This window comes from Carassius gibelio, chromosome B9, assembly GCF_023724105.1.
Source record: "Carassius gibelio isolate Cgi1373 ecotype wild population from Czech Republic chromosome B9, carGib1.2-hapl.c, whole genome shotgun sequence".
Classification (NCBI taxonomy): domain Eukaryota; kingdom Metazoa; phylum Chordata; class Actinopteri; order Cypriniformes; family Cyprinidae; genus Carassius; species Carassius gibelio.
Window position 1 is genome coordinate 32,866,713 of NC_068404.1, and position 16,629 is coordinate 32,883,341.

Genomic DNA, 16,629 nt, shown 5'->3' on the forward strand with positions numbered 1-16,629 from the left:
GAGACACTGACCTTCCTCCTTGATCTTCAGCAGAGCGGCGTGCAGCACACAGGGCATCAGGTGCTGCGTCAGGTCCGACGGCTTCTGCTGCGACAGGTAATGCAGCACCTGCACACACACACACACACACACACGACATCAGCAGCTCAGCTAAAGAACCAGTTACAACATCCACACCACAAACCGCTGGCGAGGTTAAACTGAACTAACAAACAAAACAAGGCCATTTTTCCAGTCCATTATGGTCCCAAATGTCCCTAAAATGTTTTGCCATTGTGTATAACAATGGCAATAACAAACACATTATAGATAGTTACTAGACAGACAGTTCCGCCAGTAAGTGGTGTTAAATACTACTTCACATCTTTGAAAATGACTAACAGATGAAAACGAAAAAAGCTGAAATTTAGAAAAGTAATCAAAAAGTAATCAGCTACATTTTAGATCTGTAACAAGTTACATCTAACAAAGTAACCTTCCCAACACCGAATATAAAGATGTGATACAAGATATTAGGCATGTCCAAGGTCTCTATTATTTTTATTTTTTATTTTAAGGCATTTAAAAAATTATTTAAATATACTATTTTTATTTTTACATTTGTTTTAAGCATTTTAAATGTTAAACTATTTAATCATAATATTTCCGACTTGACATGCAATTTTGCAATTTCATGCAATTGAAATTATTTGAACCTATTTCTGTTTTTAAATGTTAAAATGATAGGTAAAAATTGATAGCCTGAATGCACTGTAAGTCGCTTTGGATAAGAGCGTTCCCTAAATGCATAAATTTAAATTTTTACGTAAGGAACCCACCTTCAACCCATCTCTTTTAGAGAACTACAGTTTCCAGTCTTCCTTTTATTGCTAAAACACTTCAATAAGCTGTGTTCAAACAAGTCTCTGTCTTTGTCACACACAACAATCTCCTTGACAGCAACCAATCTGGCTTCAGAAGTGGACATTCAGCTGAGACGGCCTTGCTCTCAGTTGTTGAAGCTCTAAGACTGGCAAGAGCAGAATCCAAATCTTCAGTATTTATCCTGCTTGATCTGTCCGCTGCTTTTGACACGGTTAACCACCAGATCCTCCTATCAACCCTACTGGCGATAGGTATCTCAGGAACCATACTTCAATGGTTTGAGTCTTACCTATCACATAGGTCCTTCAAAGTATCTTGGACAGGTGAGGTGTCCAAGTCTCAACATCTAACTACTGGGGTGCCTCAGGGCTCAGTTCTTGGACCACTTCTCTTCTCTGTCTACATGGCATCATTATATTCTGTCATTCAGAAACATGGCTTTTCATACCACTGCTATACTGATGACACTCAACTCTACCTCTCATTCCATCCTGATGATCCGACGGTAGCTATTCGCATCTCAGCTTGTCTAACTGACATTTCTTCCTGGATGATGGACCATCACCTTCAACTCAACCTTGCCAAGACAGAACTGCTTGTGATTCCAGCAAACCCATCATTCCATCACAATTTCACCATCAAGTTAGGCACATCAACCATAACTCCTTCAAAAACAGCTAGAAGCCTTGGAGTTATGATTGATGATCAGCTGACTTTCTCAGACCACATTGCTAAAACTGTCTGATCCTGCAGATTTGCTTTATTCAACATCAAGAAGATCAAGCCCTTTCTTTGGGAACATGCTGCACAACTCCTTGTTCAAGCTCTTGTTCTGTCCAGGCTGGACTATTGCAATGCTCTCTTGGCAGGTCTTCCAGCCAATTCTATCAAACCTTTACAATTAATCCAGGCAGCAGCAAGATTAATTTTTAATGAGCCGAAAAGAATACATGTCACACCTCTGTTTATCAATTTGCACTGGCTTCCAATAGCTGCTTGCATAAAATTCAAGGCATTGATGTTTGCCTACAAAACTACCACTGGCTCTGCACACATTTACCTAAATTCATTACTTCAGACTTATGTGCCTCTAGTAGCTTGCGTTCTGCAAGTGAACGTCACTTGATTGTTCATCCCAAAGAAACACAAAGTCACTTTAACTGACTCTTAAATTAAATGTTCACTTCTGGTGGAATGACCACCCCAACTCAATCCGAGCAGAATCAGCTTAAAACACATCTCTTCCATCTTTATTTGACCCTCTAACTTTATCACTCAATATTCTAATTCTATTCTATTCTAAAAAAAAAAAAAAAAAACTACCTTTCTTATCTTTTTGTATTCTATTTTCTTTTCATTTATCATGCAATTGTGTGTGTCTGTGTGTGTAAAGACCTCTAACACTAGCTTGCTCTATTCTTTTTTTATTCTATCTATTTTCTTTTTATTTATTATATTATTTAAAAGCCCATGCTACAAGAATCTAACTGAGACTTGTTATAGCACTTATATATCATTGCTCTTTTTGTTGTTTTTGATTGCTTCCACTGTCCTCATCTGTAAGTCGCTTTGGATAAAAGTGTCTGCTAAATGAATAAATGTAAATGTAATTTAAAGCAGTTCTGACTGTAAATATAATTTGAGGTGAATTTTTCTACTAGAGCTGTGAGTGTAGTTTTAAGAGATGTAAGTATTAATTCATCTCTTGGTGTAATTCTAGGTTGCTGTAGGGCTGCTGGGAAGGTTTTTACTGTACGCTCACAGAACACATGCAAGACTATCACGAGGACACATTACTGGAGCCAAACACAGCAGAGGAAACTAAATCAGTAAATAAATCCTGAGTAAATCCTGCCACTTCCCCACAGACGGCTGAAGGACAGAGAGAGACGCTTGCTGAACTCAACCAGTCCTGTTCTAACACACCTCCAGCAGAACTGTGCTCTGATTGGCTGCTCTCAGGGAATCATGGGATGGTGTGTGTTTACAGTCCAACAAATTTAATAAAGAACACAGTTTTTCACATTTTGTCCACCATGTATTTTGCCTTTTCTTTATTCATCATTTCATTTCATAAATTAAATTGCCAAATTAAATTGTGTGTGATTTAAATCTAGACGCAGGGTCCTGACCTTCTCGGCCTCTTTGGTGTCGTCGAACAGTCTCTTCTGTCGGCGGGCCGGCGTGGCTTTGGCCGTCTCCCAGGCCTCCACCCACATGTTTCCCGGGATCTTCATCCGAGCGCTGAGCTCGCCCCGGGTGACCGTCTGTCCCGCCTCATCCACCACCTCCTCCTCCACGTAATCTCTCGGAGAATACCAGCGCACGAAATCCTCCAGACAACAGCCGGGATTCGCTGCCTGTGGACACACACACACACACACACACACACAGACTCTGTTAATGGTCTCCAGATGAGCAGGAATGCTGTGTATACAGTGTATCACTAGTGTGACTGAGTATTTATTGGTGTGATTGATTATTGGATTGGTTGTGTATTTATTGGTGTGATTGATTATTGGTCTGGTTGTGTATTTATTGGTGTGATTGATTATTGGATTGGTTGTGTATTTATTGGTGTGATTGATTATTGGTCTGGTTGTGTATTTATTGGTGTGATTGATTATTGGTGTGGTTGTGTATTTATTGGTGTGATTGATTATTGGTCTGGTTGTGTATTTATTGGTGTGATTGATTATTGGGTTGGTTGTGTATTTATTGGTGTGATTGATTATTGGTCTGGTTGTGTATTCATTGGTGTGATTGATTATTGGTCTGGTTGTGTATTCATTGGTGTGATTGATTATTGGTCTGGTTGTGTATTTATTGGTGTGATTGATTATTGGATTGATTGTGTATTTATTGGTGTGATTGATTATTGGATTAGTTGTGTATTTATTGGTGTGATTGATTATTTATTGGGTTGTGTATTTATTGGTGTGATTGATTATTGGATTGGTTGTGTATTTATTGGTGTGATTGATTATTGGATTGGTTGTGTATTTATTGGTGTGATTGATTATTGGATTGGTTGTGTATTTATTGGTGTGATTGATTATTGGTGTGGTTGTGTATTTATTGGTGTGATTGATTATTGGTGTTGTTGTGTATTTATTGGTGTGATTGATTATTGGTCTGGTTGTGTATTTATTGGTGTGATTGATTATTGGATTGGTTGTGTATTTATTGGTGTGATTGATTATTGGATTGGTTGTGTATTTATTGGTGTGATTGATTATTGGATTGGTTGTGTATTTATTGGTGTGATTGATTATTGGATTGGTTGTGTATTTATTGGTGTGATTGATTATTGGATTGGTTGTGTATTTATTGGTGTGATTGTGAATTTATTGGTGTGATTGATTATTGGTGTGGTTGTGTATTTATTGGTGTGATTGATTATTGGTCTGGTTGTGTATTTATTGGTGCGATTGATTATTTATTGGTCTGGTTGTGTATTTATTGGTGCGATTGATTATTGGTCTGGTTGTGTATTTATTGGTGTGATTGATTATTTATTGGTCTGGTTTTGTATTTATTGGTGTGATTATTTATTGGGCTGGTTGTGTATTTATTGGTGCGATTGATTATTGGTCTGGTTGTGTATTCATTGGTGAGACTGATTATTGGTCTGGTTGTGTATTTATTGGTGCGATTGATTATTGGTGTGGTTGTGTATTTATTGGTGTGATTGATTATTGGTGTGGTTGTGTATTTATTGGTGTGATTGATTATTGGTCTGGTTGTGTATTTATTGGTGCGATTGATTATTTATTGGTCTGGTTGTGTATTTATTGGTGCGATTGATTATTGGTCTGGTTGTGTATTTATTGGTGCGATTGATTATTGGTCTGGTTGTGTATTCATTGGTGAGACTGATTATTGGTCTGGTTGTGTATTTATTGGTGCGATTGATTATTGGTGTGGTTGTGTATTTATTGGTGTGATTGATTATTGGTGTGGTTGTGTATTTATTGGTGTGATTGATTATTGGTCTGGTTGTGTATTTATTGGTGTGATTGATTATTGGATTTGTTGTGTATTTATTGGTGTGATTGATTATTGGATTGGTTGTGTATTTATTGGTGTGATTGATTATTGGTGTGGTTGTGTATTTATTGGTGTGATTGATTATTGGTCTGGTTGTGTATTTATTGGTGTGATTGATTATTGGTGTGGTTGTGTATTTATTGGTGTGATTGATTATTGGTCTGGTTGTGTATTTATTGGTGTGATTGATTATTGGATTGGTTGTGTATTTATTGGTGTGATTGATTATTGGATTAGTTGTGTATTTATTGGTGTGATTGATTATTGGATTGGTTGTGTATTTATTGGTGTGATTGATTATTGGATTAGTTGTGTATTTATTGGTGTGATTGATTATTGGTGTGGTTGTGTATTTATTGGTGTGATTGATTATTGGTCTGGTTGTGTATTTATTGGTGTGATTGATTATTGGATTGGTTGTGTATTTATTGGTGTGATTGATTACTGGATTAATTGTGTATTTATTGGTGTGATTGATTATTGGTGTGGTTGTGTATTTATTGGTGTGATTGATTATTGGATTAGTTGTGTATTTATTGGTGTGATTGATTATTGGTGTGGTTGTGTATTTATTGGTGTGATTGATTATTGGATTGGTTGTGTATTTATTGGTGTGATTGATTATTGGATTAGTTGTGTATTTATTGGTGTGATTGATTATTGGTGTGGTTGTGTATTTATTGGTGTGATTGATTATTGGTGTGGTTGTGTATTTATTGGTGTGATTGATTATTGGTCTGGTTGTGTATTTATTGGTGTGATTGATTATTTATTGGTCTGGTTGTGTATTTATTGGTGTGATTATTTATTGGGTTGGTTGTGTATTTATTGGTGCGATTGGTTATTTATTCGTCTGGTTGTGTATTTATTGGTGCGATTGATTATTTATTGGTCTGGTTGTGTATTTATTGGTGCGATTGATTATTTATTGGTCCGGTTGTGTATTTATTGGTGCGATTGATTATTTATTGGTCCGGTTGTGTATTTATTGGTGCGATTGATTATTTATTGGTCTGGTTGTGTATTTATTGGTGTGATTGATTATTTATTGGGTTGGTTGTGTATTTATTGGTGTGATTGATTATTTATTGGTCTGGCTGTGTATTTATTGGTGTGATTGATTATTTATTGGGTTGGTTGTGTATTTATTGGTGTGATTGATTATTGGGTTGGTTGTGTATTTATTGGTGTGATTGATTATTTATTGGGTTGGTTGTGTATTTATTGGTGTGATTGATTATTTATTGGTCTGGCTGTGTATTTATTGGTGTGATTGATTATTTATTGGGTTGGTTGTGTATTTATTGGTGTGATTGATTATTGGGTTGGTTGTGTATTTATTGGTGTGATTGATTATTGGTCTGGTTGTGTATTTATTGGTGTGATTGATTATTGGTCTTGTTGTGTATTTATTTGTGCGATTATTTATTGGGTTGTGTATTTATTGGTGTGATTGATTATTGGTCTGGTTGTGTATTTATTGGTGCGATTATTTATTGGGTTGTGTATTTATTGGTGTGATTATTTATTGGGTTGTGTATTTATTGGTGTGATTGATTATTGGTCTGGTTGTGTATTTATTGGTGCGATTATTTATTGGGTTGGTTGTGTATTTATTGGTGCGATTGATTATTGGTGTGGTTGTGTATTTATTAGTGTGATTGATTATTGGTCTGGTTGTGTATTTATTGGTGTGATTGATTATTGGTCTGGTTGTGTATTTATTGGTGTGATTGATTATTGGATTGGTTTTGTATTTATTGGTGTGATTGATTATTGGATTGGTTGTGTATTTATTGGTGTCATTGATTATTGGTGTTGTTGTGTATTTATTGGTGTGATTGATTATTGGTCTGGTTGTGTATTTATTGGTGTGATTGATTATTGGATTGGTTGTGTATTTATTGGTGTGATTGATTATTGAATTGGTTGTGTATTTATTGGTGTGATTGATTATTGGATTAATTGTGTATTTATTGGTGTGATTGATTATTGGTGTGGTTGTGTATTTATTGGTGTGATTGATTATTGGTGTGGTTGTGTATTTATTGGTGTGATTGATTATTGGTCTGGTTGTGTATTTATTGGTGTGATTGATTATTGGTCTGGTTGTGTATTTATTGGTGTGATTATTTATTGGTCTGGTTGTGTATTTATTGGTGTGATTATTTATTGGGTTGGTTGTGTATTTATTGGTGCGATTGATTATTTATTGGTCCGGTTGTGTATTTATTGGTGCGATTTATTATTTATTGGTCCGGTTGTGTATTTATTGGTGCGATTGATTATTTATTGGTCTGGTTGTGTATTTATTGGTGTGATTGATTATTTATTGGGTTGGTTGTGTATTTATTGGTGTGATTGATTATTTATTGGTCTGGCTGTGTATTTATTGGTGTGATTGATTATTTATTGGGTTGGTTGTGTATTTATTGATGTGATTGATTATTGGGTTGGTTGTGTATTTATTGGTGTGATTGATTATTGGGTTGGTTGTGTATTTATTGGTGTGATTGATTATTGGTCTGGTTGTGTATTTATTGGTCCGGTTGTGTATTTATTGGTGCAATTGATTATTTATTGGTCTGGTTGTGTATTTATTGGTGTGATTGATTATTTATTGGGTTGGTTGTGTATTTATTGGTGTGATTGATTATTTATTGGTCTGGCTGTGTATTTATTGGTGTGATTGATTATTGGTTTGGTTGTGTATTTATTGGTGTGATTGATTATTGGGTTGGTTGTGTATTTATTGGTGTGATTGATTATTGGTCTGGTTGTGTATTTATTGGTGTGATTGATTATTGGTTTGGTTGTGTATTTATTGGTGTGATTGATTATTGGTCTGGTTGTGTATTTATTGGTGCGATTATTTATTGGGTTGTGTATTTATTGGTGTGATTGATTATTGGTCTGGTTGTGTATTTATTGGTGCGATTGATTATTGGTCTGGTTGTGTATTTATTGGTGCGATTATTTATTGGGTTGGTTGTGTATTTATTGGTGTGATTGATTATTGGTCTGGTTGTGTATTCATTGGTGTGATTGATTATTGGGTTGGTTGTGTATTCATTGGTGTGATTAATTATTGGTCTGGTTGTGTATTCATTGGTGTGATTGATTATTGGTCTGGTTGTGTATTTATTGGTGTGATTGATTATTGGTCTGGTTGTGTATTTATTGGTGCGATTATTTATTGGTGTGATTGATTATTGGTCTGGTTGTGTATTTATTGGTGTGACTGATTATTGGGTTGGTTGTGTATTTATTGGTGTGATTGATTATTGGGTTGGTTGTGTATTTATTGGTGTGATTGATTATTGGTCTGGTTGTGTATTTATTGGTGTGATTGATTATTGGGTTGGTTGTGTATTTATTGGTGTGATTGATTATTGGTCTGGTTGTGTATTTATTGGTGTGATTGATTATTGGTCTGGTTGTGTATTTATTTGTGCGATTATTTATTGGGTTGTGTATTTATTGGTGTGATTGATTATTGGTCTGGTTGTGTATTTCTTGGTGTGATTGATTATTGGTCTGGTTGTGTATTTATTGGTGCGATTGATTATTGGTCTGGTTGTGTATTCATTGGTGAGATTGATTATTGGTCTGGTTGTGTATTTATTGGTGCGATTGATTATTGGTGTGGTTGTGTATTTATTGGTGTGATTGATTATTGGATTAGTTGTGTATTTATTGGTGTGATTGATTATTGGTGTGGTTGTGTATTTATTGGTGTGATTGATTATTGGTCTGGCTGTGTATTTATTGGTGTGATTGATTATTTATTGGTCTGGTTGTGTATTTATTGGTGTGATTATTTATTGGTCTGGTTGTGTATTTATTGGTGTGATTATTTATTGGGTTGGTTGTGTATTTATTGGTGCGATTGGTTATTTATTCGTCTGGTTGTGTATTTATTGGTGCGATTGATTATTTATTGGTCTGGTTGTGTATTTATTGGTGCGATTGATTATTTATTGGTCCGGTTGTGTATTTATTGGTGCGATTGATTATTTATTGGTCCGGTTGTGTATTTATTGGTGCGATTGATTATTTATTGGTCTGGTTGTGTATTTATTGGTGTGATTATTTATTGGGTTGGTTGTGTATTTATTGGTGTGATTGATTATTGGGTTGGTTGTGTATTTATTGGTGTGATTGATTATTGGTCTGGTTGTGTATTTATTGGTGTGATTGATTATTGGTCTGGTTGTGTATTTATTTGTGCGATTATTTATTGGGTTGTGTATTTATTGGTGTGATTGATTATTGGTCTGGTTGTGTATTTATTGGTGTGATTGATTATTGGGTTGGTTGTGTATTTATTGGTGTGATTGATTATTGGTCTGGTTGTGTATTTATTGGTGTGATTGATTATTGGTCTGGTTGTGTATTTATTGGTGTGATTGATTATTGGGTTGGTTGTGTATTTATTGGTGTGATTGATTATTGGTCTGGTTTTGTATTTATTGGTGTGATTGATTATTGGTTTGGTTGTGTATTTATTGGTGTGATTGATTATTGGGTTGGTTGTGTATTTATTGGTGTGATTGATTATTGGTCTGGTTGTGTATTTATTGGTGTGATTGATTATTGGTCTGGTTGTGTATTTATTGGTGTGATTGATTATTGGTCTGGTTGTGTATTTATTGGTGCGATTATTTATTGGGTTGTGTATTTATTGGTGTGATTGATTATTAGTCTGGTTGTGTATTTATTGGTGCGATTGATTATTGGTCTGGTTGTGTATTTATTGGTGCGATTATTTATTGGGTTGGTTGTGTATTTATTGGTGTGATTGATTATTGGTCTGGTTGTGTATTCATTGGTGTGATTGATTATTGGGTTGGTTGTGTATTCATTGGTGTGATTGATTATTGGTCTGGTTGTGTATTCATTGGTGTGATTGATTATTGGTCTGGTTGTGTATTTATTGGTGTGATTGATTATTGGTCTGGTTGTGTATTTAATGGTGCAATTATTTATTGGTGTGATTGATTATTGGTCTGGTTGTGTATTTATTGGTGTGACTGATTATTGGGTTGGTTGTGTATTTATTGGTGTGATTGATTATTGGGTTGGTTGTGTATTTATTGGTGTGATTGATTATTGGTCTGGTTGTGTATTTATTGGTGTGATTGATTATTGGGTTGGTTGTGTATTTATTGGTGTGATTGATTATTGGTCTGGTTGTGTATTTATTGGTGTGATTGATTATTGGTCTGGTTGTGTATTTATTTGTGCGATTATTTATTGGGTTGTGTATTTATTGGTGTGATTGATTATTGGTCTGGTTGTGTATTTCTTGGTGTGATTGATTATTGGTCTGGTTGTGTATTTATTGGAGCGATTGATTATTGGTCTGGTTGTGTATTCATTGGTGAGATTGATTATTGGTCTGGTTGTGTATTTATTGGTGCGATTGATTATTGGTGTGGTTGTGTATTTATTGGTGTGATTGATTATTGGATTAGTTGTGTATTTATTGGTGTGATTGATTATTGGTGTGGTTGTGTATTTAGTGGTGTGATTGATTATTGGTCTGGTTGTGTATTTATTGGTGTGATTGATTATTTATTGGTCTGGTTGTGTATTTATTGGTGTGATTATTTATTGGGTTGGTTGTGTATTTATTGGTGCGATTGGTTATTTATTCGTCTGGTTGTGTATTTATTGGTGCGATTGATTATTTATTGGTCTGGTTGTGTATTTATTGGTGCGATTGATTATTTATTGGTCCGGTTGTGTATTTATTGGTGCGATTGATTATTTATTGGTCCGGTTGTGCATTTATTGGTGCGATTTATTATTTATTGGTCCGGTTGTGTATTTATTGGTGCGATTGATTATTTATTGGTCTGATTGTGTATTTATTGGTGTGATTGATAATTTATTGGGTTGGTTGTGTATTTATTGGTGTGATTGATTATTAATTGGGTTGGTTGTGTATTTATTGGTGTGATTGATTATTTATTGGGTTGGTTGTGTATTTATTGGTGTGATTGATTATTTATTGGGTTGGTTGTGTATTTATTGGTGTGATTGATTATTTATTGGTCTGGTTGTGTATTTATTGGTGTGATTATTTATTGGTCTGATTGTGTATTTATTGGTGTGATTGATTATTTATTGGTCTGGTTGTGTATTTATTGGTGCGACTGATTATTTATTGGTCTGGTTGTGTATTTATTGGTGTGATTGATTATTGGTCTGGTTGTGTATTTATTGGTGTGATTATTTATTGGGTTGGTTGTGTATTTATTGGTGTGATTGATTATTGGGTTGGTTGTGTATTTATTGGTGTGATTGATTATTGGTCTGGTTGTGTATTTATTGGTGTGATTGATTATTGGTCTGGTTGTGTATTTATTTGTACGATTATTTATTGGGTTGTGTATTTATTGGTGCGATTGATTATTGGTCTGGTTGTGTATTTATTGGTGCGATTATTTATTGGGTTGGTTGTGTATTTATTGGTGTGATTGATTATTGGTCTGGTTGTGTATTTATTGGTGCGATTGATTATTGGTTTGGTTGTGTATTCATTGGTGTGATTGATTATTGGGTTGGTTGTGTATTCATTGGTGTGATTGATTATTGGGTTGGTTGTGTATTCATTGGTGTGATTGATTATTGGTCTGGTTGTGTATTCATTGGTGTGATTGATTATTGGTCTGGTTGTGTATTTACTGGTGTGATTGATTATTGGTCTGGTTGTGTATTTATTGGTGTGATTGATTATTTGGTTGGTTGTGTATTTATTGGTGTGATTGATTATTGGGTTGGTTGTGTATTTATTGGTGTGATTATTTATTGGGTTGGTTGTGTATTTATTGGTGTGATTGATTATTGGGTTGGTTGTGTATTTATTGGTGTGATTATTTATTGGGTTGGTTGTGTATTTATTGGTGTGATTGATTATTGGGTTGGTTGTGTATTTATTGGTGTGATTGATTATTGGTGTGGTTGTGTATTTATTGGTGTGATTGATTATTGGTGTGGTTGTGTATTTATTGGTGTGATTGATTATTGGTGTGGTTGTGTATTTATTGGTGTGATTGATTATTGGTCTGGTTGTGTATTTATTGGTGCGATTGATTATTGGTTTGGTTGTGTATTCATTGGTGTGATTGATTATTGGGTTGGTTGTGTATTCATTGGTGTGATTGATTATTGGGTTGGTTGTGTATTAATTGGTGTGATTGATTATTGGTCTGGTTGTGTATTCATTGGTGTGATTGATTATTGGTCTGGTTGTGTATTTACTGGTGTGATTGATTATTGGTCTGGTTGTGTATTTATTGGTGTGATTGATTATTGGGTTGGTTGTGTATTTATTGGTGTGATTGATTATTGGGTTGGTTGTGTATTTATTGGTGTGATTATTTATTGGGTTGGTTGTGTATTTATTGGTGTGATTGATTATTGGGTTGGTTGTGTATTTATTGGTGTGATTATTTATTGGGTTGGTTGTGTATTTATTGGTGTGATTGATTATTGGGTTGGTTGTGTATTTATTGGTGTGATTGATTATTGGTGTGGTTGTGTATTTATTGGTGTGATTGATTATTGGTGTGGTTGTGTATTTATTGGTGTGATTGATTATTGGTGTGGTTGTGTATTTATTGGTGTGATTGATTATTGGTCTGGTTGTGTATTTATTGGTGTGATTGATTATTGGATTGGTTGTGTATTTATTGGTGTGATTGATTATTGGATTGGTTGTGTATTTATTGGTGTGATTGATTATTGGTGTGGTTGTGTATTCATTGGTGTGATTGATTATTGGTGTGGTTGTGTATTCATTGGTGTGATTGATTATTGGTCTGGTTGTGTATTCATTGGTGTGATTGATTATTGGATTGGTTGTGTATTTATTGGTGTGATTGATTATTGGATTGGTTGTGTATTTATTGGTGTGATTGATTATTGGATTGGTTGTGTATTTATTGGTGTGATTGATTATTGGATTAGTTGTGTATTTATTGGTGTGATTGATTATTGGATTAGTTGTGTATTTATTGGTGTGATTGATTATTGGTGTGGTTGTGTATTTATTGGTGTGATTGATTATTTATTGGTCTGGTTGTGTATTTATTGGTGTGATTATTTATTGGGTTGGTTGTGTATTTATTGGTGCGATTGATTATTTATTGGTCCGGTTGTGTATTTATTGGTGCGATTGATTATTTATTGGTCCAGTTGTGCATTTATTGGTGCGATTTATTATTTATTGGTCCGGTTGTGTATTCATTGGTGCGATTGATTATTTATTGGTCTGATTGTGTATTTATTGGTGCGATTGATAATTTATTGGGTTGGTTGTGTATTTATTGGTGTGATTGATTATTTATTGGTTTGGTTGTGTATTTATTGGTGTGATTGATTATTTATTGGTCCGGTTGTGTATTTATTGGTGCAATTGATTATTTATTGGTCCGGTTGTGCATTTATTGGTGCGATTTATTATTTATTGGTCTGGTTGGGTATTTATTGGTGTGATTATTTATTGGGTTGGTTGTGTATTTATTGGTGCGATTGATTATTTATTGGTCCGGTTGTGTATTTATTGGTGCGATTGATTATTTATTGGTCCAGTTGTGCATTTATTGGTGCGATTTATTATTTATTGGTCCGGTTGTGTATTCATTGGTGCGATTGATTATTTATTGGTCTGATTGTGTATTTATTGGTGCGATTGATAATTTATTGGGTTGGTTGTGTATTTATTGGTGTGATTGATTATTTATTGGTTTGGTTGTGTATTTATTGGTGTGATTGATTATTTATTGGTCCGGTTGTGTATTTATTGGTGCGATTGATTATTTATTGGTCCGGTTGTGCATTTATTGGTGCGATTTATTATTTATTGGTCTGGTTGTGTATTTATTGGTGTGATTGATTATTTATTGGTTTGGTTGTGTATTTATTGGTGTGATTGATTATTTATTGGGTTGGTTGTGTATTTATTGGTGTGATTGATTATTTATTGGTTTGGTTGTGTATTTATTGGTGTGATTGATTATTTATTGGTCCGGTTGTGTATTTATTGGTGCAATTGATTATTTATTGGTCCGGTTGTGCATTTATTGGTGCGATTTATTATTTATTGGTCCGATTGTGTATTTATTGGTGTGATTGATAATTTATTGGGTTGGTTGTGTATTTATTGGTGTGATTGATTATTTATTGGTTTGGTTGTGAATTTATTGGTGTGATTGATTATTTATTGGTCCGGCTGTGTATTTATAGGTGTGATTGATTATTTATTGGGTTGGTTGTGTATTTATTGATGTGATTGATTATTTATTGGTCTGGCTGTGTATTTATTGGTGCGATTGATTATTTATTGGTTTGGTTGTGTATTTATTGGTGTGATTGATTATTTATTGGTCTGGTTGTGTGTTTATTGGTGTGATTGATTATTTATTGGTCTGGTTGTGTGTTTATTGGTGTGATTGATTATTTATTGGTCTGGTTGTGTGTTTATTGGTGTGTAAGTCCAGCATCAGTGAGGTGAGACAGCAGTGATTCATCACACACTTCTTTTGTAAATGAGCAACAGACTCAGACTTCCTCAGGATGACCTTTCCATCAGTCGCTCATGCTCCATAATTACTGAGAGACAGCATCCAGACACGACAAGCTTCAGCGAGACTTACACAGAAACACATCTCAGGTCAGATCTACACTTATTCTTATCATGGGCAGAGTTTTTACTGGTACATCACAAACGATCAGATATCACCCATCTCTAGGATTCAATCAGACCCTAGCAATCGCTTCCTGAAAGCTGTGAGTACCGTGCGGTCGAATCCTCTATTGTTCTGGAGGGTTAGATGAACACAGGAAGGCTGTAATGAGACACTGAGCTGCTGTTTCATCTCTAACAGCTGACGTCTGACGCGCTCCTCTCCAGATTTTAGGATGCCCCATTCATTATATTGGGCTCTCTCTGCTCTCCACCCCGGGGGAGATGGTAATTAAACCCAAAATGCCAAATGATGCTTGGCTAAGCACAGTTCGAGACAGCCCTGCTGCTATATTTAGAGCCCATCTTCAGCTGAAGGGGTCATTTACTGCGAGTGCTGTGCTCACAGCGGACTGAGACGAGCTGCTGTGGCGCTCAGGAAACTAGAGCACTCTGTAGGGCAGCTGAACAGGCTATAGAGAGGAGAAACAGACACAAAACATCCCCTTCCACATCGGCCTCACCCCTCGGTGCTCAAACACTAGCATTCTGTCTTCACAGCGCACCAGGAGGAGAGGGAACGACTGCCACACAAACCCTCGCTCCTAAACCTCTGGGGTTTGTTCACGGGATAATGCAGTGCTAACCGACGGAGAGGGACAGAAAATAAGATACTTAAGAACATGAATGATGCTTCTCCCTGTGGCTTCTGAGAGCGTGCTTTTAAAAGGTGAAAGATGTACAAGATTGAGTAAATGAAGACAGGAGCAGGAGGAGCCGCTAAATACAAACGGTCAAGTCTGACTTTTTCATGCAATTCTTTTCGGTTACAATTACAACTTTCCTTCAGAATTGTGAGATATAAACTAACAAGCACAAGATATAAAGCCCAATTCAGATGAAAAAAAGATTAATTTTGAAAGTTTAAATATCATATTATGACTTTTTTGCATCAAGTTCCTATATCCCCATTTCTGACCCTCCTTCACATTTTTGACTTCTCAGGATAGCGTGAAATAAATGCATAGTTCTGTCTCTAGGAACTGATATTTTTTTCTTGCAAATGTGAGTTTATATCTTGCATTTCAGGCATCTTTTATCATAATTGTGAGATATAAACTAGCAATTGTAAGTTATAAAGTCCAATTCTGAGGAAAAAAGAAGACATATTTTCTTTTTTATAACAATTTATATAATTACAGTTTATATTACAGTTTATATCACGCAACTCTGAGAAAGTGTGAATTATCTGTGTAATTTGTATTCAGTGGTGGAAACGTGCTCGGATAGGAACCTGTGCTTTCAGCCCAAACGTCTGAGACGAGCCGCTCGCACGCGGCTTTAATCTGATTCAGACACGGTAATAACACTGACTTCCTCTAATCACATTCTCTACACTAGCACAGCAGAACTGAACAATCTTTCAGACTTTAATAAAGCCAAATCCTCTGTCCCAAGCAGAAACATAACACAATAACATCTGCATTCTCAGCAGCGGTGATGAAGACTGAGCTGCTGGGGTTTACTGGTGATACACAGCTGTGTCAGGCTCTTCAGGAGAACACGAGGCGGTCAGAACAGAACGCTTCAGACATCAGCCGCACGGACACAGAGTTACAGGTGACGAGACGCTGGCGGTCTGCTCATTTCTGACCCAGCATGCAGTGACGCTCACCTTGAAGGACTCCATGTCTGAGAGCAGGCAGGCGCTCTGCATGCGGGCGCGGAGGTGTGCTCCTTCAGCAGACGTGCCCAGTTTGGCCAGCACCTCGGACTGCTCCTCCAGCAGGTCTTCAGTCATGGGCGCAGGCTCCTGGGGAACAACAATAACATAATGACACGGTTCCCCGATCCCACTGAAGAGTGAAGAGCAGAGCAGCTGTGTGTGTGATGTTAGGGCTGCGTGGTGGAGAAGCGGAGATGGCTTCATCAGTTCTGATGGAGGTTCACAGGAGCAGAGATGGTGAGGGTTATATAATAAACACACGTAAGGAGTGAATACATGAAAATACATGTGTAAC

General features: G+C 35.7%; 1 protein-coding gene across 2 annotated transcripts in view; it reads right to left on the reverse strand.

The window, feature by feature from the left end:
- The window catches only part of rab3gap1 (RAB3 GTPase activating protein subunit 1), a 46,249-nt gene that overhangs the window by 13,030 nt on the left and 16,590 nt on the right, over window positions 1-16,629 (reverse strand). For both annotated transcript variants that reach the window (XM_052565380.1, XM_052565379.1), the window contains exons 18-20: window positions 16,284-16,421; window positions 2,997-3,224; window positions 12-108 (exon numbers count right to left, since the gene is read on the reverse strand). In XM_052565380.1, the coding sequence (XP_052421340.1) occupies window positions 12-108; window positions 2,997-3,224; window positions 16,284-16,421 (463 nt within the window). The remainder of the gene's footprint in view (window positions 1-11; window positions 109-2,996; window positions 3,225-16,283; window positions 16,422-16,629) is intronic.